The sequence below is a fragment of the Salmo salar genome, chromosome ssa10 (genome assembly GCF_905237065.1).
Source record: "Salmo salar chromosome ssa10, Ssal_v3.1, whole genome shotgun sequence".
NCBI classification, from domain to species: domain Eukaryota; kingdom Metazoa; phylum Chordata; class Actinopteri; order Salmoniformes; family Salmonidae; genus Salmo; species Salmo salar.
The window spans coordinates 104,657,174-104,680,691 of NC_059451.1; the positions used below are offsets into that span (position 1 = coordinate 104,657,174).

General features: G+C 44.2%; 1 protein-coding gene across 1 annotated transcript in view; it reads right to left on the reverse strand.

The window, feature by feature from the left end:
- Positions 1 to 2,745: 2,745 nt before the first annotated feature.
- Positions 2,746 to 23,518, reverse strand: part of LOC106561440 (zinc finger protein 536) — a 44,175-nt gene continuing 23,402 nt past the window's right edge. The window contains exons 3-4 of the mRNA XM_045688307.1: positions 12,621 to 13,793; positions 2,746 to 3,567 (exon numbers count right to left, since the gene is read on the reverse strand). Coding sequence (XP_045544263.1) covers positions 3,329 to 3,567; positions 12,621 to 13,793 — 1,412 coding nt within the window. The 3' untranslated portion in view covers positions 2,746 to 3,328. The remainder of the gene's footprint in view (positions 3,568 to 12,620; positions 13,794 to 23,518) is intronic.

The window sequence follows — 23,518 nt, forward strand, 5'->3', positions numbered from 1 at the left end:
ACAAGGTTTGAGGTAATGCACACAGGTGAGTGTGTGTGTGTCTGTGAGTGTGTGTGTGTGTGTGTGTGGGGTGGGGGGGGGGTGACAGAGTTAATTCAAAGATGTGGGGTTTAGTAGCACCTCTAAACTCTCTATCCTGTGTCCTCTGTCACCCACCACTCCAGGCAGGTAGGGTAGAGTACAGCACGGCTAGGTTTGGGATGTCCTGGGCAGACTTTAGACAGATACTGTATGATAGGTCTCTGATTACCCAGTCAGCTGGAGGACTGGGCCTTGTCACCTGTCAGGTACAGAGATGGAGGGATGAGTGAGCAGAGAGAGGGTGGAGAGGAGGAGGAGAGGGACAAGACAGGCAGAGAGGAAGAGAAACAGGAGGGGATTTGAGAGGATTAGAGTCATCACCAATGACAACATACAGCACAAACATTAAATACGTAGACATAAATAATTTCCTCATACTGTACTAGGTGAGTTGGAGAGCCTTCACAAGCAAACCTCACAGGGACTTAACATACGCAAGAGTTCCCTGCAAAGTGCTTGTGATCTCTTCCAATACATCAACAATTGTTTCACTGCCAGACAGATGTAACCACCTAGTTTTTTGGGGTGGGGATTAGAGTGCCCCAATGTCTGAGAAGGAAAACAGGAGGAAAAGAGGAAAATAAAGGAAGAAAGAAGAAGTGAATGTGAGGGAGGAGGATAGTGTGGGCTGCCCAGGCAGCAAGGGAGAGAGCGGGAGAGGGGACCTTTGACAGACACGTCTCACCCAGACTGACAGCTCTGTCAATAGCCCCGGGATGGCTGCCCTGATTGACAGCTAGCAGGTGGCTGGCTGAATGGAGTTGTCAGGCAGTTTGTCAATCAAACACATCGCTGTGGTTACTGCGGGCTGGCTACAGACACACAGCTGTCCAAGGTGATCTCTTGTTCTACTGGCAGAATGTTAGCACACCGGTCGAGCCGTCGCCTGCCTGGATCATGCTAACATTACCGTAGATGGCCACTACTTGTGTACGAGTGCGCGTGTCAGTGCAGGGCTTTCTTTATTACAAATGGGCTGATATACAGTAGGCTCATATACAGTGCCTTTAGAAAGTATTCAGATCCCATGACTTTTTTCACATTTTGCTACATTACAGCCTTGTTCTAAAATTGATAAAATTACTAAAATTACAAAGATTCTCTGGTCTGATGAAATCAAGATTGAACTCTTTGGCCTGAATGCCCAGCGTCACGTCTGAAGGAAACCTGGCACCATGTTCGGGTGGCGCTCGGCGGTCGGCGTCGCCAGTCTTCTACACATCATCGATCCACTTATCATTTTCCTTTTGTTTTGTCTTGTCTTCCCACACACCTGGTTTCAATTCCATCATTACATGTTGTGTATTTAACCCTCTGTTTCCCCCCCATGTCCTTGTCCGGAATTGTTTATTGTAAGTGCACGTTATGTCTGGTGTGCGACGGGTTTTGTACCCATTGATATATTGTTCTGTTTTCCGATGGTTTTTATCATTAAACTACGCCGTTGTAAACACAGTTTTTGCTCTCCTGCGCCTGACTTTTCTGCCGCCAGTACGCACCCCTTACACATCATCCCTACGGTGAAGCATGGTGATGGCAGAATCATGCTTTGGGGGTGTTTTTCAGCGGCAGGGACTGGGAGACTAGTCAGGATCGAGGCAAAGATGAACAGAGCAAAGTACAGAGAGATCATTATTGAAAACCTGCTCCAGAGCACTCAGAACCTCAGACTAGGGTGAAGGTTCACCTTCCAACATGAAAACAACCCTAAGCACACAGCCAAGAAAACGCAGGAGTGGCTTCGGGACAAGTCTGTGAATGTCATTGAGTGGCCCAGTCAGAGCCCGGACTTGAACCCGATACAACGTCTATGGAAAGACCTGAAAATAGCTGAGCAACAATGTTCCCCATCCAACCTGACAGAACTTGAGAGGATCTGCAGAGAAGAATAGGTGAAACTCCCCAAATACATGTGTGCCAAGCTTGTAGAGTCATACCCAAGAAGACTCAAGGCTGTAATTGCTGCCAAAGGTACTTCAACGAAGTACTGAGTAAAGGGTCTGAATACTTAAGTAAATGTGATATTTCAGTTTTGTATTTTTAATACATTTGCTAAACTTTCTACAAACCTCTTTTGCTTTGTCATTATGGGGTATTTATTGTATGTAGATTGATCAGAAAAAAAAACATTGAATCAATTTTAGAATCAGGCTGTAACCTAACAAAATGTGGAAAAAGTCAAGGGGTCTGAATACTCTCCAAAGGCACTGTACACGTACAGTATGGATGGTTGTCATCTTTGATTTGAATTTCATTTTAGTGCATCCATGATATCAATGAATCTATATAGTTTTCCATTTCTTTGGTTCCCCTTAAATTAATATTGTTCACATTGTTAATGGGAGATAATGACATGTGTGAAAGGTGCCCCCCCCCTGAATGGAATACAGAACAAATGAAGACATTCTACTCCATCATTACATCTGCCATGATTACACCCTGAACATCTGGCATAGGATTCTGACTGATAACTGTTCTGAAGAACTCATATTAGGAGATATTTACCAAAACATCGACATTTATAGTGCATGAAAGAGCTTGGGGGAAGTTAGTTTGGTGCCTGCTCACGATCAGACAATCAGTCAGTGTTGAGCTGAAGGATGTATGTGGGTGAATATAAATCATTATGACACTGAGTATAAATTAAGTAAAAAGCACTCAATCTCTCTGTACTCCACACACCACAATACACTTTATTATAGGCAGTTTGTTTCTTACAGATAAATATATTTTCAAGTCCACACTGGAATGTACATCAAGTTTTTTTTTCCATCTCCAACAACATAAGCCTATCCTCCCTCTGTCATCCTCCACACCTGAAACTAAAGTACTAAACGTCGGCAAAAAAAGCTTCATTAAATTGTTGCCAGCATTACAGTTACAGTCACCAACGCTCTGTATAACATGAAAACAGCCTAACCAGCTCTGCTAGGGCAAGTAAAGGTGTTTTCTCATTTGTGTCTGGAAGCAGCTAGCAAGCTAGCCATCGTTAAGCAGTTAGCTTGGGTGCCTGACTGCTGATGTGAGGTCTGAACCCTCAGATCAACCCTACTCCTCGGCCAGAACGTCCAGTGTACGTTCTGAACGCTCCGATAGCGAAACTCTGAATTTACTAACTGACAATCTGACAACTTTCAGACAACTTTCTGAATTTACTAACTCCCAGAACGCACTCTGAGCACACTCTGGCACTCCAGATAACATTTTCGAACACACCCTATGGCTATATGCAGTTGCCATAGCAACATCAAGTCCCACACAACGATGTCATGGTGATATCTCTCCCACTGGGTGTAGGCCTAGGGGCAGAGCCTTCCTGGGAGGTGTTGGGTGTCACAGGGGTGTTGGCACTGGGCCGTCGGAGGCGTCTGTCTGGGTACAGGCTGCTGTCGAAGGGCCTGCGGTGGACACACAGGACATGAGTCTTCAGGTTCCCCTTCTGGGTGGCACTGTAGGGGCAGTACCTGCACTGGAAAGGCTTCCCCCCTGGCAGAGAGGAAAGCATTGCTTTAGACAAATCAACCTCCCAGCCCTCCCTACTGATTATACTTCATTGTGTTTAATACCATGCCAACTCTCTAGTGCCAACTCTCTAGTGGTAATCATAAAATATTGTGGACTAAATGATAATAATCCCAGTGGTGGAATTATGGAGAAAATTACTCTGGTTTCACTTTAGGAACTCCAACCCCATGTGTTCCCCATCTAATTCCACCTCTGACTAGTACTACATGAAACATACTACTTCATTTGTGATTTTGAAGTCTTCCCTTCTCATTTTATGCACACAAAAAACAACAGAAACACACACACACACCCTGGGCTCATGGTGGTGATGAGTGTTAGGCTGAGGAATGAGAGATGTCTGTAGCTGGCTACACTGAGCCCTACCTCCATCTCTCTCTCTCCCATCGACTAATAATTTGACTAATTTGTGCAGAGTTATACTCTAATGTTTTTACTTTTACACACATACTCTGGCCCTATTCAGATGGGATACGTTTTACTGGGTGAGCTCAGGTAATATAATTATGTGCACGAGCACAAATCACCGCATCCGTAATTTTAGTCCCGTCTGAATCTGGTATGTCAGTCATTTTTACTTGGCAAGAAGGTTATTATCCCAGCCCTAAAAACCTACTGTTTTTCAGCAAACTCCCAGGTCCTCTGATAATAATTATCCTTTGCGAATCGTCATCCCGTCATCCATATCTCTCTAGTCAACCCCAAAGCCAATTCCTCCTTTGGCCGTCTCTCCTTCCAGTTCTCTGCTGCCAATGACTGGAACGAACTACAAAAATCTCTGAAACTGGAAACACTTATCTCCCTCACTAGCTTTAAGCACCAACTGTCAGAGCAGCTCACAGATCACTGCACCTGTACATAGCCCATCTATAATTTAGCCCAAACAACTACCTCTTCCCCTACTGTATTTATTTATTTATTTTGCTCCTTTGCACCCCATTATTTCTATTTCTACTTTGCACTTTCTTCCACTACAAATTCCAGTGTTTTACTTGCTATATTGTATTTACTTTGCCACCATGGCCTTTTTTGCCTTTACCTCCCTTATCTCACCTCATTTGCTCACATTGTATGTAGACTTATTTTTCTACTGTTTTATTGACTGTATGTTTGTTTTAGTCCATGTGTAACTCTGTGTTGTTGTATGTGTCGAACTGCTTTGCTTTATCTTGGCCAGGTCGCAATTGTAAATGAGAACTTGTTCCCAACTTGCCTACCTGGTTAAATAAAGGTGAAATAAATAAAATAAAATAAAAATCCCTGTGTTTTGAGGATATTACAGAGTTTAACAGGTGCTGCACCCAGTTTGGGTAAGAACATGGGAACAAATTGATGCTTAAAACAAAGTGCTATGCACGTAGCATACAGATGAATGAACTGCCTCGTCACATATCATCTTCAGCCTCCAGGCTTCCATCATAACGGTCAATTTTGAATGAGGATAACAAATTATTACAGGGGCAGTTTGGTAAAACAAATCCCATCCGAATCGTCCACTGGAACAATGGACATGCTGGGGTAATAATTACATAACCAACGTTCTATAGTAATACTAGTCCCGTGCGAATAAGGCTTATGTCTAGATGTTGTCTTGTGCTAATACAGGCCTGGTTACAGCACAACTAATCTACATGCTTTCTTTCTTGGAATAACTCCACGGCTTCTTCTATCATTCATGATTACAGTAAACCGTTATGGGATGATGTCATATGACCTCAAAAAACACGCTGCCACAACCTTTTAACCTCTCTCTTCCTCACCCCCCTCCTCCTCTTCCTCCTCCTTCTGTATGAAATGGAAAGCTTTCTTTAACATCTACAGAAAAAGTAATTTTGGTGGAAAAAATGTAAAAAGCCCACAGAAGGTGTTGGGCAATAAAAGGTAACCCTCCATCTATTGGTGTATAGTAACCAGCAGTACAGGAAATGAGACTGTGACACATCTGTATGCCCTCTGAATATCACTGACCTGTCTGTCTGAATATCACTGACCTGTCTGTCTGAATAAAATTGACCTGTCTATCTGAATATCACTGACCTGTCTGTCTGAAGATCACTGACCTGTCTGTCTGAATAAAATTGACCTGTCTATCTGAATATCACTAACCTGTCTGTCTGAATATCACTGACCTATCTGCCTGAATATTACTGACATATCTGTCTATCACTGACATGTCTGTCTGAATATCACTGACCTGTCTATCTGTCTGATTATCACTGACCTCTCTGTCTGTCTATCACTGACCTCCCTATCTGCCTGAAAAACATTGACCCGTCTATCTGAATATCACTGACCTGTCTGTCTATCACTGACCTGTCTAGCTGTCTGAATATCACTGACTTGTCTGTCTATCCCTGACCTGTCAATCTAGTCTGAATATCATTGACATGTCTGTCTGAATATCACTGACCTGTCTGTTGGAATATCACTGACCTGTCTGTCTGAATATCACTAACCTGTCTGTCTGAATATCACTGACCTGTCTTACTGACGCTCTGGGAGCTAAAAAATATATATGTATATATACAGTTGAAGTCAGAAGTTTACATACTCTTAGGTTGGAGTCAGTAAAACTTGTTTTTCAACCACTCCACAAATGTTTTGTTAACAAACTATAGTTTTGGCAAGTCGGTTAGGACATCTACTTTGTGCATGACACAAGTCATTTTTCCAACAATTGATTACAGTCAGATTATTCCACTTATAATTCACTGCATCATAATTCCAGTGGGTCAGAAGTTTACATACACTAAGTTGACTGTGCCTTTAAACAGCTTGGAAAATTCCAGAAAATGATGTCATGGCTTTAGAAGCTTCTGATAGACTAATTGACATAATTTGAGTCAATTGGAGGTGTACCTGTGGATGTATTTCTAGGCCTACCTTCAAACACAGTGCCTCTTTGCTTGACATCATGGGAAAAATCTAAAGAAATCAGCCAAGACCTCATAAAAAAAATTGTAGACCTCCACAAGTCTGGACCATTTCCAAATGCCTGAAGGTACCACGTTCATCTGTACAAACAATAGTACGCAAGTATAAACACCATGGGACCACGCAGCCGTCATACCGCTCAGGAAGGAGACGCGTTCTGTCTCCTAGAGATGAACGTACTTTGGTGCGAAAAGTGCAAATCAATCCCAGAACAACAGCAAAGGACCTTGTGAAGATGATGGAGGAAACAGGTACACAAGTATCTATATCCACAGTAAAACAAGTCCAAAATCGACATAACCTGAAAGGCCGCCCAGCAAGGAAGAAGCCACAGCTCCAAAACCGCCATAAAACAGCCAGACTACTACGGTTGCAAATGCACATGTGGACAAAGATCATACTTTTTGGAGAAATGTCCTCTGGTCTGATGAAACAAATATAGAACTGTTTGGCCATAATGACCATTGTTATGTTTGGAGGGAAAAGGGGGAGGCTTGCAAGCCGAAGAACACCATCCCAACCGTGAAATACGGGGGTGGCAGCATCAGTCAGGAAGTTAAAGCTTAGTCACAAATGGGTCTTCCAAATGGACAATGACCCCAAGCATACTTCCAAAGTTGTGGCAAAATGGCTTAAGGACAACAAAGTCAAGGTATTGTAGTGGCCATCACAAAGCCCTGACCTCAATCCTATAGAAAATTTGTGGGCAGAACTGAAAAAGCGTGTGTGAGCAAGGAGGCATATAAACCTGACTCAGATACAGCATCTCTGTCAGGAGGAATGGGCCAAAACTCACCCAACTTATTGTGGGAAGCTTGTGGAAGGCACCTGAAACGTTTGACCCAAGTTAAAAAATTTAAAGGCAATGCTACCAAATACTAATTGAGTGATGTAAACTTCTGACCCACTGGGAATGTGATGAAAGAAATAAAAGCTGAAATAAATCATTCTCTCTACTATTATTCTGACTATTCACATTCTTAAAATAAAGTGGTGAATTTTACTAGGATTAAATGTCAGGAATTGTGAAAAACTGAGTTTAAATGTATTTGGCTAAGGTGTATGTAAACTTCCGACTTCAACTGTATATATGTGTATATATATATATGGTCACTTTTATATATATATAGTACCAGTCAAAAGTTTGGACGCTCCTACTCATTGTAGGGTTTTTTATTTTTACAATTTTCTACATTTCTCTTTGCTTATTTGAGCTCTTCTTGCCATAATATGGTATTTTACCAGATAGGGCTATCTTCTGTATACCACCCCTACCTTGTCAAAACACAAATGATTGGCTCAAACGCATTAAGAAGGAAAGAAATTCCACAAATGAACTTTTAACAGGGCACACCTGTTAATTGAAATGCATTCTAGGTGACTACCTCACGAAGCTGGTTGAGAGAATGCCAAGAGAGTGCAAAGCTGTCATCAAGGCAAAGGGTGGCTACTTTGAAGAATCTCAAATATAAAATATACACTGCTCAAAAAAATAAAGGGAACACTTAAACAACACAATGTAACTCCAAGTCAATCACACTTCTGTGAAATCAAACTGTCCACTTAGGAAGCAACACTGATTGACAATAAATTTCACATGCTGTTGTGCAAATGGAATAGACAACAGGTGGAAATTATAGGCAATTAGCAAGACACCCCCAATAAAGTAGTGGTTCTGCAGGTGGGGACCACAGACCACTTCTCAATTCCTATGCTTCCTGGCTGATGTTTTGGTCACTTTTGAATGCTGGCGGTGCTTTCACTCTAGTGGTAGCATGAGACGGAGTCTACAACCCACACAGGTGGCTCGGGTAGTGCAGCTCATCCAGGATGGCACATCAATGCGAGCTGTGGCAAGAAGGTTTGCTGTGTCTGTCAGCGTAGTGTCCAGAGCATGGGGGCGCTACCAGGAGACAGGCCAGTACATCAGGAGACGTTGAGGAGGCCGTAGGAGGGCAACAACCCAGCAGCAAGACCGCTACCTCCGCCTTTGTGCAAGGAGGAGCAGGAGAAGCACTGCCAGAGCCCTGCAAAATGACCTCCAGCAGGCCACAAATGTGCATGTGTCTGCTCAAACGGTCAGAAACAGACTCCATGAGGGTGGTATGAGGGCCCGACGTCCACAGCCCAACACCGTGCAGGACGTTTGGCATTTGCCAGAGAACACCAAGATTGGCAAAGTCGCCACTGGCGCCCTGTGCTCTTCACAGATGAAAGCAGGTTCACACTGAGCACATGTGACAGACGTGACAGAGTCTGGAGACGCCGTGGAGAATGTTCTGCTGCCTGCAACATCCTCCAGCATGACCGGTTTGGCGGTGGGTCAGTCATGGTGTGGGGTGGCATTTCTTTGGGGGGCCGCACAGCCCTCCATGTGCTTGCCAGAGGTAGCCTGACTGCCATTAGGTACCGAGATGAGATCCTCAGACCCCTTGTGAGACCATGTGCTGGTGCGGTTGGCCCTGGGTTCCTCCTAATGCAAGACAATGCTAGACCTCATGTGGCTGGAGTGTGTCAGCAGTTCCTGCAAGAGGAAGGCATTGATGCTATGGACTTGCCCGCCCGTTCCCCAGACCTGAATCCAATTGAGCACATCTGGGACATCATGTCTCGCTCCATCCACCAACGCCACGTTGCACCACAGACTGTCCAGGAGTTGGCGAATGCTTTAGTCCAGGTCTGGGAGGAGATCCCTCAGGAGACCATCCGCCACCTCATCAGGAGCATGCCCAGGCGTTGTAGGGAGGTCATACAGGCACGTGGAGGCCACACACACTACTGAGCCTCATTTTGACTTGTTTTATTAAGGACATTACATCAAAGTTGGATCAGCCTGTAGTGTGGTTTTCCACTTTAATTTTGAGTGTGACTCCAAATCCAGACCGCCATGGGTTGATAAATTGGATTTCCATTGATTATTTTTGTGTGATTTTGTTGTCAGCACATTCAACTATGTAAAGAAAAAAGTATTTAATAAGATTATTTCTTTCATTCAGATCTAGGATGTGTTGTTTAAGTGTTCCCTTTATTTTTTTTAGCAGTATATTTAGATTTCTTTAAAAAAAATGGTGTTACTACATGATTCCATGTGTGTTATTTCATAGTTTTGTAGGTACATATAGGTACATATACAGTACCGGTCAAAAGTTTGGACACAGCTACTCATTACAGGGTTTTTCTTTATTTTTCTAGATTGTTTAATAATAAAGAAAAACCCTGTAATGAGTAGCTGTGTCCAAACTTTTGACCGGTACTGTATATGTATGTTTTATGGTCACATTCACCGGATAGGTGCAGTGAAATGTTTTGTTTTACAGGGTCAGCCATAGTATTGTCTGCAAATTTTTTATTTATTTATTTTACCTTTATTTACCTAGGCAAGTCAGTTAAGAACAAATTCTTATTTTCAATGACGGCCTAGGAACAGTGGTTAAAGGCTTTCCCTATTGTTTTGTAAGAAGGAAAAATTATTCAACCCTGACTTGGCAGGGTGTTATACATTGCTAAATGCAGGATAAAATATTTTGGAACAGGTCAGGACAGTGCATTTGGTTAACCATATGTTTCAAGAAAAGGAAATTACACTTAAAATATCTTACCAAATCTCCTTTCTTCTTAGAGCCATTACAGTAAGCTATCTTTTTAACGTGTTACAAATTAAGCAACATCAGCAAATAATATAATATAAAGCAAGTCTAATCTCTACACGTATAGTGCCTGCCCTATCTCTCCCCTCTTTCTCTCTCCTCTTCCTGTCTAGTACATTCTTTTTTCCTGATATCTCCCTCCCAATGGACGAGAGGTGAGGTCCAGGAGAGGGCAACCTCCAAATAAGTTCCATTACTCACAGGCCACAGTCTAATCTAACTAATATTTTACAATTAGAGGAGACAGGACTGGGCCCAGAGCCATCCATCTCCCCAACACATGATCACCCATTCATAGGCTAAACACCAGCCTCAAACCAGACCAGCTCACACACACATTTACCAGGAAACAAGAAAGGATGTGGAAAGGGGAGGGAGAGGGAGGGAGTGTGTATGTGTGTGTGTGCGTGAGAGTGCAAATCTTGGTGTTTAGGTATGTCACACACAGGGTGTGTGTGTGTGTGTGTGTTAATCTGTGCGCACAAATTAATGTGTGTGTGTGTGTGTGTGTGTGTGTGTGTGTGTGTGTGTGTGTGTGTGTGTGTGTGTGTGTGTGTGTGTGTGCTTGTGTGTGCTTGTGTGTTTCAGGCAGAGATAATGACCATGATGACAGTGGCGGGACTGTGGGGGCCAGAGGAGCTGAATGGTGACGGATGACACAGCGCTGAGCTCTGATGGCACAGAGACAGTGAGTGATGACTGCACATCCTTCCCAGCACTCCACCCTTCATTATCTCTATGGGGAGACCCAGGCACAATGGCAGCCTGCTCTGCCTGCCCTCTCTCTGCCCTTAAACGACATCTGCTCAGAGACAGCCACACTTGCACCTCTCTGTCGCTCCATCTATCTCCATCTATACTCTCTCTCTGTCTCTCATCCTTTCAGTATAGGGTATACACTCAGACAATGAGGTAATGACTCTTCTCCCTTTCAAATCAGGTATTTTCTTTTTCTTTCTTTCATTCTTAGATAATCTATTCTGTATTGATCTACTCATATTCTCCAGGTCTCACGTTTTTTGGGGGGGGAAATAATTGGATTGTATCGCCATCTAGCGGCTGTGATAGGGAGATGCAGTTGCAGGACATTAACCATGAGGGAGGGCTCGATATAAAACAAATGAGCATGCAGACTGGTTCATCCAGGGGTCACCATCTGGCCAATTACCACCGTTGGCACACTGTGTCCGACCTGAACTGTCATTGCACACACATCACACATCACTCCATGTCCACGGTGCCCAGCAATATGTCACTGAGTGACTAGACCTAGACGTACAGTATGGGGACAGAGGGACAGGAAGCAGGTCCTTGACAATGCCACCTGGCCAATATTCAAAACAGGGTAGGCAGAAGCAGTTGGTGTGATGAGAATAATGTCTGACTGACCACCTGCTTGTTGTTTGTAGTTAGAGGGCACTCGCTAGGCTCAATGTCAATTATGTCAACTTTGACTGATGGCTTTCCATCTTAGCTAATGATAGACCCTACTTTAGAGTGCAGTACTGAAGGGGGGTAAGGCATTTACAGTGGGTTTACTTAGTTATCATCTTTCATAATTTCAATACCAAACTATACTAGCGATGCAACTTGTAACTTATTGTAAATAATTGTACAAGTGAACAAAGATAAGTAAAAAAATGTAAACCTTGGATATGTATGACCTGAAGAGGTGAGATGAGTGCAGAAATGTACGTCACTTCAGGAAGTTGTAATATGCATCTAGTATATCTAAGAAAACCATTATTCTGACATACTGTAGCCTATACTTTACCAACAGGAACCATCAATGAGCAAAACACATGTTGTGCCCAAACTGAGTTGACAGACACTTTAATGTCTTTCATACGAGCATATTGTGTGTTTGATATAGTGTTTCTGCATCAGATGAATCAGAATGACGGGGTATCAAGTTGCACTCATAATACATGTATATCATATCAAAGGATCCCAAGTGTCTGAAAGAACTCTCTCTCTCGAGCCAGGTAATTAAATCGTGCTTTCTGCAGGCGTATCACACAAGATTTAAGCTTCTCCATCAAATGGGTCCCACTGCCAGGGTTATTTGTTACCTATCAGATAGTGAAATTGCATCATCCTCTAAGTGCGGATGTAATCAGTGCCACACACCTGTGACTCCAGTACCCTTGTTTTAGTTCTTCTGAGTTTCACAATCACAAGTGTTCAAACTAACTAGAGTTCGTCAATTTCCTCTGACAAATTGTCTGCTGAGGTAAGCCTATTTTTCTAGTGAAAGAGAGTGTACTAAATATCCAAACATATAGGATAGGATAGTATAGGAAAAGATGACATAAGGGGGCAGGATCCCTACTTGTCCACTAGATGGCAGTGTACTCTCATGTAATGTGGGAAAGAGTTAGGAACCAGAGGTACAGTTGACATCATTCATTGGGCAGAGAGAGGGACACTCACTTGAAGTATCTGCTCTCTCCACTGGCCCTCCCCCTCCACCATTCAAGCACTCTTCATTGTCATTGAGGAACGTGTGATTCTGGCCACTGAAGGACCAGAGGACTGAGAGGTTCCTGTGGGGATGGAGGTAGTGGTGAGGAGTCTGCCCTGGCTTCAACAGCTCCAGAGGAGAGAGGAGAGGCTGGATGACTGACCTGCCCCACTGGCCTTGCTTCTCTTGGGTACACTGAGGGGCATCACTGGGCCCCTGGGGAACGACAACCATCATCTCTGTCATCTCCTCACTCAGCCCTGCTTCACTGCTGCTACTCTTCATCATCCTCCACTTGTTGAGGTCCTCTTCTTCTTCCTCTTTGTTAAACACAGGTCTCTCCAGTGTACACTCCCCATTGTGAGCTGATGAGTCATTGGTGTGTGCGTCCTCCTGCTCTATAGGCATCTCCAGGTCACTACCAGTGTCAGACCGGGCTGTGTGTTGTCCAGCCTGCAGCCCATTGCTATTGGAGGAGAGGGAGCTGTGCTGCTGGAATAGCCCAGTCAATCCCCCTGAACCAGGCTGTGACGACAGCACCCAGTCTGGCCTGAGCGACAAATCCAGAGGCTCATACTGGGACTTCCTGGTCCTGGGTGTGACTGCAGAGCCACCAGCACCTGCCTCCCCCTCACTGTCCCAGTCACTCCCCCTGACTCCAACACCATACTCCCCCTCAGAGCTCCCCTGTCCTCCCCCGGGAGGGCTGACCCTCCCTCCCCTTGCTCTCCTCTTTCTACCACCTCTCAGAATGCCGGATGTCAGGCCATTGATGAAGGTCTGTATGGATTGATGAAGACCCTGTGGGTTCACACTGTTGTCCTCCATAGCTGGAGGTCCTCCATAGGCCCGGTGTAGGTTCAGATTGGAAGGGTTGGGCAGGTTGGGAGGCCTGTCCATTTGCAGTGTACCTGGGTTTCTCCGGTTCTCATCAGTGCCTTCCATCACACTGTAGAGGCCAGAAGTAGGGCTCCGGTCCTTGGGGCTTGGGGTCTGTGGGGACGAGGGGGCTCTGTTGTCCATGGTGTCCTGGTTCCACTGGGGGTGTTGGTTGGGGTGGTAGCCCTCTAGATGGTAACTGAGAGAGGCTGACTGGGCACTGGTGTAGTCACTGGAGGGACAGCTGTAGGACTTCTCCTTACCTGTTAGAGCCACAAGACAGAACAACAGCGCAGCGTGAATCAGACATCTCCATACCAGTATTTCACATGTAAGTTTCTCTGGATAGTTGTAGACATATGTTATATTTCAGAAACAATTGTCTGACTTGTACAACTAAATCATTGGCATACTGAGAACCAACCTAAAGAACCTGAGCGATTGGATCATCTCAGTGAACTTGGGAAATGTGTGTGTACATATGGCCGCCATTTCTAAACATGAATAATGTGTGCAGGGCCACACAATGCTGAGTTGAATGATTTAAGTTGTGCTCTGCAGTAAATCAGGCTTGTAATCAGCTTTCAGCACAGGCGATACATCATCGCACAGCATGGAGTGTAGAGCACCATACGCAAGGAATATACTCAAAGATGTTAGCAGCAAATAAATGTATATTATTGGCTTATCCCCATAAACTTGGTGAGCAAGTTGGATTGACTTCTCACCTGTAAGGTGTCCATATTAGGCCAAAGTCACATGTCCATGAAACATCTGTCACAGTCATTTGGAGTTGGATGTTTAACTGTCCTAATATCGACAACGTATACATGAACACTTCTCTCCAGGCATCATGTTAGGTTGAACTGTGTTATAACAGCCTTGCCTATAGGGTTACATACAGTGCCACCATGGTGAGTTAGTGCTTGTCTGAGAGACCCTTGATTATGTCCCAAATGGCACCATATTGGCCCAGGGCTCTGGTCAAAAGTAGTGCTCTATATAGGGCATAGGGTGCTATTTGAGACACACCCTTTGCATTCCACCTTCTTTAAGCAGCCCAGCTGTTTCGGTGCCATTCCAATTACTGTAAAAGTCATCTGCCGCTATTAAGCCACAAATATTGGCAGTTTATTGTCCAACACTCTCCTGGCATTTGAAGGTCAGGGCATACATTATACTGGGTCTTTTAGGGATGTGGCGTCTGGGATGGCGAGATAAAGTTACAGCGGCATTCATTTAATTTTGTGCATATTGATGCCTTATTGTTCTTCTTTAATGGATTAATATCTGACTTACAACAGTGATTCATTCCCCTCGGCTGAAAAATCAATTTCATAACACCTTCAGATCAGATCTGACCCTGAGGTAATTCTCCCTGAGGTAAATCTCTCAATCTAATGACCTAAAGTTGTTTCTTATGCTGTCTCCAACTTTAATACCAACACCATCCGTCATTTAATGAGATAAATTATATGGAAAAATAGCCTTTGTTTAAATATTGGAATTTTAAACTACTTAATATACCTAGAGGAGAGAGGAAAATAAATGTATTGAATGGAGCAGATCATAAAACACCACACTAATAGGCTACATTTGGACAGGCAGCCCAATTCTGATATTTTTTACGCAAATTTGGTATTTTGACCAATCACATCAGATCTTTTCACATCAGACCTTCTTCAGAAATGATCTGATTGGTCAAAAGACCAATTACGGAAGAAGAAAAAAAAAGTTCAGAATTGGGCTGCCTTTAAACACAGCCATAGTGAGGTAGAAATCACAGCTGGAGTCACATATTAATGACCTTCAACAACACAGTCAACAATAATTTGTGTGTATGCATGTGTTCAGACAGGACAGTGAGTGGGAAGGAGCCTCCTCAGAAACACCACATCCATTGTCTTTAGTCACAAAAAAACGCCTGCTTAATGGCAGTATTTCAGACAGTTAGGCTGCGTTTAGACAAGCAGCCCAATTCTGATCTTTTTTTTCACTAATTGGTATTTTGACCAATCAGAACAAGAGCTGGTGTGAAAGGATCATATGTGATTTGTCAAAAGACCAACGCAGGCATAGATACACTGTCTATCTCAATTAATCAGTGATTTACATACCATGAAATTACCGGCAGGTCTGAAATGCAAAAAAACAGACATATCTGACCTCATCTTTGGCCACTGTCTCTTTCAAAAAACACATTTGCTCGCCAATACCTCCCAGAGCAGCGAAACAACAAAAAGACTCAAGACCCAACTCATCTTCTGTCTTTGGACGGGTGCCATCTTTCTGATTGCCTGGTTCATGCTAACTTAATCAGTTTTAGATTTACTTACACTGACGAGACCCACATTATGAGTAATTTTAGTGCTTAGATTTATCAACCAAACTCCAATTACTGTATCATTACAGGGCCCTGCTTCTCTCACCTAACACAGACGATCAGATAATGAAGTGATGCATATGAGTTATCCAACCTGTGATTAGAAATGCAAAAGAAAACGTCTAATACTGTGCTGTGGCAAAGCATACAGCTGGTAGGGAAAGTGATTCATTTCATATGGAAATACACTCTTTATTCAATCTGTTCACCACCCATGTAAACACACACACATGTGCGCATATACACACACATGCACACACACACATAATTGTTATATTGTAACAGTCTGCGTGCAGTATAAACTAAAGCACCTAAATGACTAAACCTAGGCGGTTTGCTTTAAGATGAAACCGCCTGAGAGGGATATTCACACCCAAGACTGCTGGGGAGAGAGAAAATAGGGGCACCAGATGTTCTTTGATGTTTATAATAGCATATTATTAATATTAATTAGACCACATCGTCAATGACGCATTTGGGACGTTTCCAAGTCAATTAAGCCAAATGGCATTCAGGAGACGTGGAACAATATTTCAAGGCAGGTGTTCACAACTCCCAGGGTAAATCTTTTTATCAGCAGCTAGGAAAACAAGCATTTTGAGCTTAGTTTGAGCCTCATACCTCATATCTGCAATAATAATTAAAAAGAGGATTAAGGGACAAAAATGAGAAGGGGAAGTCAAGCCAACAGGTAATCCGGTTTATAAATCAGAAATCAGCAGTGTTCAAATCTACTTACGTATATAGGCCCAGTTTGTGTATTGAAATAAAAACAGCCATGCTACAACTTAAAGAGATTGTTTAGCGAAATTACATATTTAGATGTTTTATAAACATGTGCTTTTGCTGAACTATCCATTTAAGAATCATCAGATGCCAAGGGTTGTAGGAACTAGAAGTTAGAACGATTAAATACAGTTACACTGATTTCTATCCCCCTAAACATGATCCTTCCTCGTCTCTCTGTAACGTGTAACATCTATACAGTAGAAGTAGTGTGAAGGCCGGAGAAGGAAACAAAGACTAAGTGAGGATGACATCATTACATGGTGTCTGCTCATTGCCCTTGGGGTTAAGAGTTTGAATAGGACTAATGAATAACTGTCAGAGGATTTCAGGCATGTTTGTGTTCCCAATTTAAATCTGGACACTCTGGTGTAGGTCAGAGGCCTCTAACAAGCACATCATTATTCATGATCTAAGATTAGAATTACAGTCAAAGGAAGTTTTTTAATCTGTCTTGATTAGATTTTAAGTGCAGCATTTTCAACACTAGCTAGTAGCCATATGAGTAAACAGACCATAATCTAACACCTTGACACTGTATCTATCGGTCATGTGTGGCTCAGTTGGTAGAGTATGGTGCTTGCAACGCCAGGTTTGTGGGCTCAATTCCCAAGGGGGACCAGTAAACAGAAGGGGGGAAAGTATGAAAATGTATGTAAGTCGCTCTGGATAAAAGCATCTACCAAATGACTAAAATGTAGCAGAGCAGTCACTAACTCTGAACTGTAGTCACTATCCATACTGGGAACATCAATATAATAACTTAATGACTTCATCTGTTTGGCTAGGAATAAAATCAGCCACTTGTTCAGGTGTAATCAATGTGTCTCAAACTGAAACATCTGGCAACAATGGTAATTCCTCACCATCTCCTGAGTTAAAACTACTCCAGCACAGTAAACTTATCCCATTCCTAAAACCCCTCATCAAGACTTGCACTTAGTGCCTGTACGTTCTCCATATGTGTAGGATTTACCTATCTGTCCCGCAGCAGACCTGTGTGTTGAGCTGGGGCCAGCAGCGTGTGATTGTGTTAATTAATCTGTCGTGGAGAGCAGCTGCAGAGGTCTCTGGGATATATTGTCAGAGCAAAACAATGCAGTACTTAAGCCCCTGAGTGAGTCCTCCATTACACAGGAACAAGAGGAGGAGAGGCGAGCTGGGATCCATCATATAAAGAAGCACTAACGCCTGACCTTTAAAATGAATTAGTTTCCATGCTTAATATCGACTCAAATTACACTCTGATACCGAATGTGGCAGCCCAGAATTCAACCGATTCATTCTCAGCAAGCTTTTACAAACATAGCCCTGCAGTATCGGCTGGGTATATGGGCTGGGGACTGGGGAACAGGAGAAGCTGAAAAGTACCAATGATTGTAGCTGTTTTGTAAAGGGCTGGCAAGGATTAACCTTAAAATACTGGTATAAACATGTAAATACAAGTATAAGTAAACAATATGTCAAAAAAACATTTAACAAGATTAGACCTGATCCATTTATCTCTTTTTCACGGTGGATCAAATCCTCCAAAACCGTGTCAGAGACACTGACTCTCACCAAGCCTGCTAGAAGATCAAACCTGGGTTCAAAGACTATTTGAAATCTTTCCAATACTTTGAGTGTTTGCTTTAGTCTGCCTAGAGTGCTCCTGAGCCTGTTGGGAGTGCCCCGTCCTAACCAGTGTAAGAGGTCATTTTCTATAGTAGATGGGTCAGGGCGTGACAGGGGGGTGTTTGTTTGACAGTCTGTGTTGTTATTTCTATGTTGTGGGTTCTAGGTTTTCTGTTTCTATGTCGGGTGTTGTTTGGGGTTGATCTCCAATTGGAGGCAGCTGTTTCTTGTTGCCTCTGATTGGAGATTGTATTTAGGTAGGGGTTTTTCTTATTGTATGCTGTGGGTTGTTAATTGTGAGTAGTGTGTTTTCCTGCTCTGCGTCACGGCTTTATTGTTTTGTATTTTCAAGTTTATTGTATATGGCATTCGGTTTCACGATTCAATAAATTATGTGGAACTACGATCACGCTGCATATTGGTCTGATTCTTCAGAAAGCCCTGACAGAACAACCCACCATAAAAGGACCAAGCGGCGTGAGGAAAAGTACTTGGAGTCGTGGACTTGGTAGGAAATATTAGACGGGAAAGGACCCTGGAGCCAAGCTGGGGAGTATCGTCGCCCGAAGGAGGAACTAGAGGAAGCCAAGAGGGAGCGACGTTACTACAAAGCACTATATCCACCAATAATCAAGGTGGAGAGGCAGCCCAATAACATTTTTTGGGGAGGGGCATAAGGGGAGTTTGTCAACATCAGGGGGGAGCCCTGATTGAACTTCCCGTGCCTATCGGAGAGAGCCGTGGAGCAGACAGAATCCAGTACAGGAGTCAAGCGCGGAGCTCGACGCGAGAATCCGAAGGGAAGTACTGGCAGAAAGAGCACGGCAGAGCGGGCGTGCGGAGGAGCGAGCGATGAGTTACGGTGTGGTGCGCACTATATCGCCCATACGCACTCACAGCCCGGTGCGGTCGATGCAAGCTCCTTGCCGGTGTAGGGCGAAGATGGTCATTGAACCCGGAAAGAGTAGGCCTGCTCAGAATGCCAGGTCTCCAGTTCGCCTACATAGCCCGGTACGTCCTGTTCCTGCTCCCTGCACTCGTCTTGAGGTGCGTGTTGCCAGTCTGCCGCCACCTAAGTCAGTTCCATGCATCAGACCTCCAGTGTGCATACCCAGTCCGGAGTGTCCTGTTCCTGCTCCCTGCACAAGTCCTGAGGTGCGTGTTACCAGTCTGGCGCCACCTAAGTCAGTACCACGCATCAAGTCTCCAGTACGTATCCATAACCCAGTAAGGCCGGTGTCTGCTTTGAGCACTCGGTCCCCAGTGCGTCTCCCCAGTCCAGTGAGACAGGTTCCTGCTCCACGGTCAGTATGCATCCATAACCCGGTACGGTCGGTGCCTGCTGTGAGCACTCGGCCCTTAGTGCGTCTCCCCAGTCCGGTGAGACCGATCCCTGCTCCACGTAAGAAGCCTCCAGCGACGCTCCTCAGCCCGGAGCCTCCAGCGACGCTCCTCGGCCCGGAGCCTGCAGCGACGCTCCTCGGCCCGGAGCCTCCAGCGACGCTCCTCGGCCCGGAGCCTCCAGCGACGCTCCTCGGCCCGGTGCCTCCAGCGACGCTCTACGGTCCTGAGCCTCCAGCGACGGTCTACGGTCCTGAGCCTCCAGCGACGGTCTACGGTCCAGAGCCTCCAGCGACGGTCTACGGTCCAGAGCCTCCAGCGACGGTCTACGGTCCAGAGCCTCCAGCAACGGTCTACGGCCCAGAGCCTTCAGCAGAGATCTACGGCCCAGAGCCTTCAGCGGCGGTCTGCAACCCAGAGCCTTCAGCGGCGGTCTGCAACCCAGAGCCTTCAGCGGAGGTCTATAGCCCAGAGCCTTCAGCGGAGGTCTATAGCCCAGAGCCTTCAGCGGCGGTCTGCAACCCAGAGCCTTTAGAGGCGGTCTGCGACCCAGGGCCGTCAGCGGTGGTCTGCGATCCAGAGCCTTCAGTGGGGGTCTGCGACCCAGGGTCTTCAGCTGAGGTCTATAGCCCAGAGCCTTCAGCGGAGGTCTATAGCCCACAGTCTTCAGCGGAGGTCTGCAGCCCAGAGCCTTCAGCGGTGGCCAGCAGCCCAGATCCTCCAGCGGCGGTCTGCTGCACAGAGTTGCCAGTAATGATTTACAGTCTGATTCTTCCAATAATGATCCACATGTTGGTGTTACAGAAGCGGTGGGATCTGCGAGCAGAACGGGGGTTAAGCCTGGAGCCGGAGCCACCTCCGCTGCTGGAGGATCGGAGGGATAGGAGGGTTCTGGGTTCAGCACCAGAGCCGCCATAGACTTTTGTCGCCCTCCCTACCCTCCCCTTGTGTTTTGGTTGTTGTGTTGGGGGGTTTGTTTTTTTGTTGTTTTTTTGTGTGCAGTCGGTGTCTGCACCTTTGGGGGGGGGTACTGTCACGTCCTGACCAGTGTAAGAGGTCATTTTCTATAGTAGATGGGTCAGGGCGTGACAGGGGGGTGTTTGTTTGACAGTCTGTGTTGTTATTTCTATGTTGTGGGTTCTAGGTTTTCTGTTTCTATGTCGGGTGTTGTTTGGGGTTGATCTCCAATTGGAGGCAGCTGTTTCTTGTTGCCTCTGATTGGAGATCGTATTTAGGTAGGGGGGTTTCTTATTGTATGCTGTGGGTTGTTAATTGTGAGTAGTGTGTTTTCCTGCTCTGCTTCACGGCTTTATTGTTTTGTATTTTCAATTTATTGTATATGGCATTCGGTTTCACAATTCAATAAAAGATGTGGAACTACGATCATGCTGCGTATTGGTCCGATCCTTCAGAAAGCCCTGACAGGGAGTTTGTATTTTTTTATTGGTTCCAGTGCAACAAGAATTTTTAACCTAGGTCTGTGGAAGATCCAAAATTCTAAGCTAGGGAGGAAAAGAGTAAAATTTATGCTTTAAGCTAAAGGCCCGCAAAAACACTACAGTGAATACTGTATTATTTACAGTTAACTATACAGTAGTAAAAGAAAACTATAGTAATTAATGTAGTGTTTTTGCAGATGGTAGTATTTACTCTAGTGTTTTTGCGAACTGTACTTCCCTATAGTATTTTTGCAGACTATAGTATTTACTATAGTGTTTGTTTTATTATCTTTGACATAGAATTGGAGGATCTCTCTTTCAGGAAACCTACTGGAGAAATACTAAAAGAGCAAATGTTCCATAATCTGTAGGTAGGTAGGTACAGTGCATTCAGAAAGTATTCAGACCTTTTGACTTTTTCCACATTTTGTTAGGTTACAGCCTTATTCTAAAATTGTATAAAAAAAAAAAAAATAAAACCCTCATCTACACACAATACCCTATAATGACAAAGCAAAAACAGGTTTGGAAAGTTTTGCAAATGTATTAAAAATAAACTGAAATATCACATTTACATAAGTATTCAGACCCTTTACTCAGTACTTCGTTGAAGCACCTTTGGCAGCAATTACAGCCTCAAGTCTTCTTGGGTATGACGCAACAAGTTTGGCACACCTGTATTTGGGGAATTTCTCCCATTCTTCTCAGCAGATCCTCATAAGCTCTGTCAGGTTTGACGGGGAGCGTCACTGCACAGCTATTTTCAGGTCTCTCCAGAGATGTTTGATCGGGTTCAAGTCCGGGCTCTGGCTTGCACACCCAAGGACATTCGGAGACTTGTCCCAAAGCCACTCCTGCATTGTCTTGGCTGTGTGCTTTGGGTCGTTGTCCTGTTGGAAGGTAAACCTTCGCCCCACTCCGACGTCCTGAGCACTCTGGAGCAGGTTTTCATCAAGGATCTCTCTGTACTTTGCTCCGTTCATCTTTGCCTCGATCCTGACTAGTCTCCCAGTCCCTGCCGCTGATCTGTGCCTCGACACAATCTTGTCTCTGCGCTCTACGGACAATTCCTTCGACCTCATGGCTTGGATTTTGCTCTGATATGCACTGTCAACTGAGGGACCTTATGTAGACAGGTGTGTATCATGACACAAGGCGAAACCCAGATACAGACACAGGAGGCAGATGTTTGGAGTCTTATAATGTTCAATATTCCAAAAGGAGTAGGCAAGAGAATGGTAGTGCACAGGCAAAAGGTCAAAACCAGATCAGAGTCCAGGAGGTACAGAGTGGCAGAAAGGCTCGTGGTCAAAGCAGGCAGAATGGTCAGCCAGGCAGGTACAGATTCCAGAACAGGCAAGGGTCAAAACCGGGAGGACTAGAAAAAAGAGAATAGCAAAGGCAGGAGTACGGGGAAAAAAACGCTGGTTGACTTGAAACATACAAGACGAACTGGCACAGAGAGACAGAAAACACAGGGATAAATACACTGGGGAAAACAAGCGACACCTGGAGGGGGTGGAGACAATAACGAGGACAGGTGAAACTGATCAGGGTGTGACGTGTGCTTTTCCAAATCATGTCCAATCAATTGAATTTACCACAGGTGGACTCCAATCAAGTTGTAGAAACATCAAGGATGATCAATGGAAACAGGATGTACCTGAGCTCAATTTCGAGTCTCATAACAAAGGGTCTGAATACTTATGTAATAAGGTATTTCTGTTTTGCATTTTTAATAAATCTGCAAACATTTCTAAAAACCTGTTTCTCACTTATGGATGGCACAAACTGAGATATGGGGGAGGGGAATGGGCAGAGTATATGCAAATTGAATACTGTAGCATTATACTGTAATACTGTAGTTTTTTATAGTTAAAAAAGTTAGTGTTTTTGCAGACTGTAGTGTTTCTGTAGACATTACTGTAGTATTTACTACAGTGTTTTTATTGCTGATAATACTGCAGTATTTACTATAGTATTCTACAGTATACTACAACATTCTATAGTAAGTACTACACATGATTGAGGGATACTACAGTGTGTAGAATAGCATTCTACAGTTTACTATAGAATTCTATAGTAAGTACTGTAGTATTCTATAGTAACATTTAGTATTTCTTCATGTGAGGCAGCTATTTAGAATCCAGACAATGTGTAACTTAACAGGATGCTATGACAAGAAAAGCATGCGCCAAGGGAGTCAAATCATCAAAATCACCAGGTGGAACAGAATACTATCAATAAAAATACCAGGTGGTATATATCAAATAATTAAAAACACCAGATGGCATGCATTAACATCTTGCGCCCCATAGGCAAGGGTTGGGGTGGCGATGGGACTGATATAAAATAATGGAGGCTAATTATCTGTAGCATTCAACATGACAGCATTAAAGTTAATAAGAAAAGAAAGGACTTTATC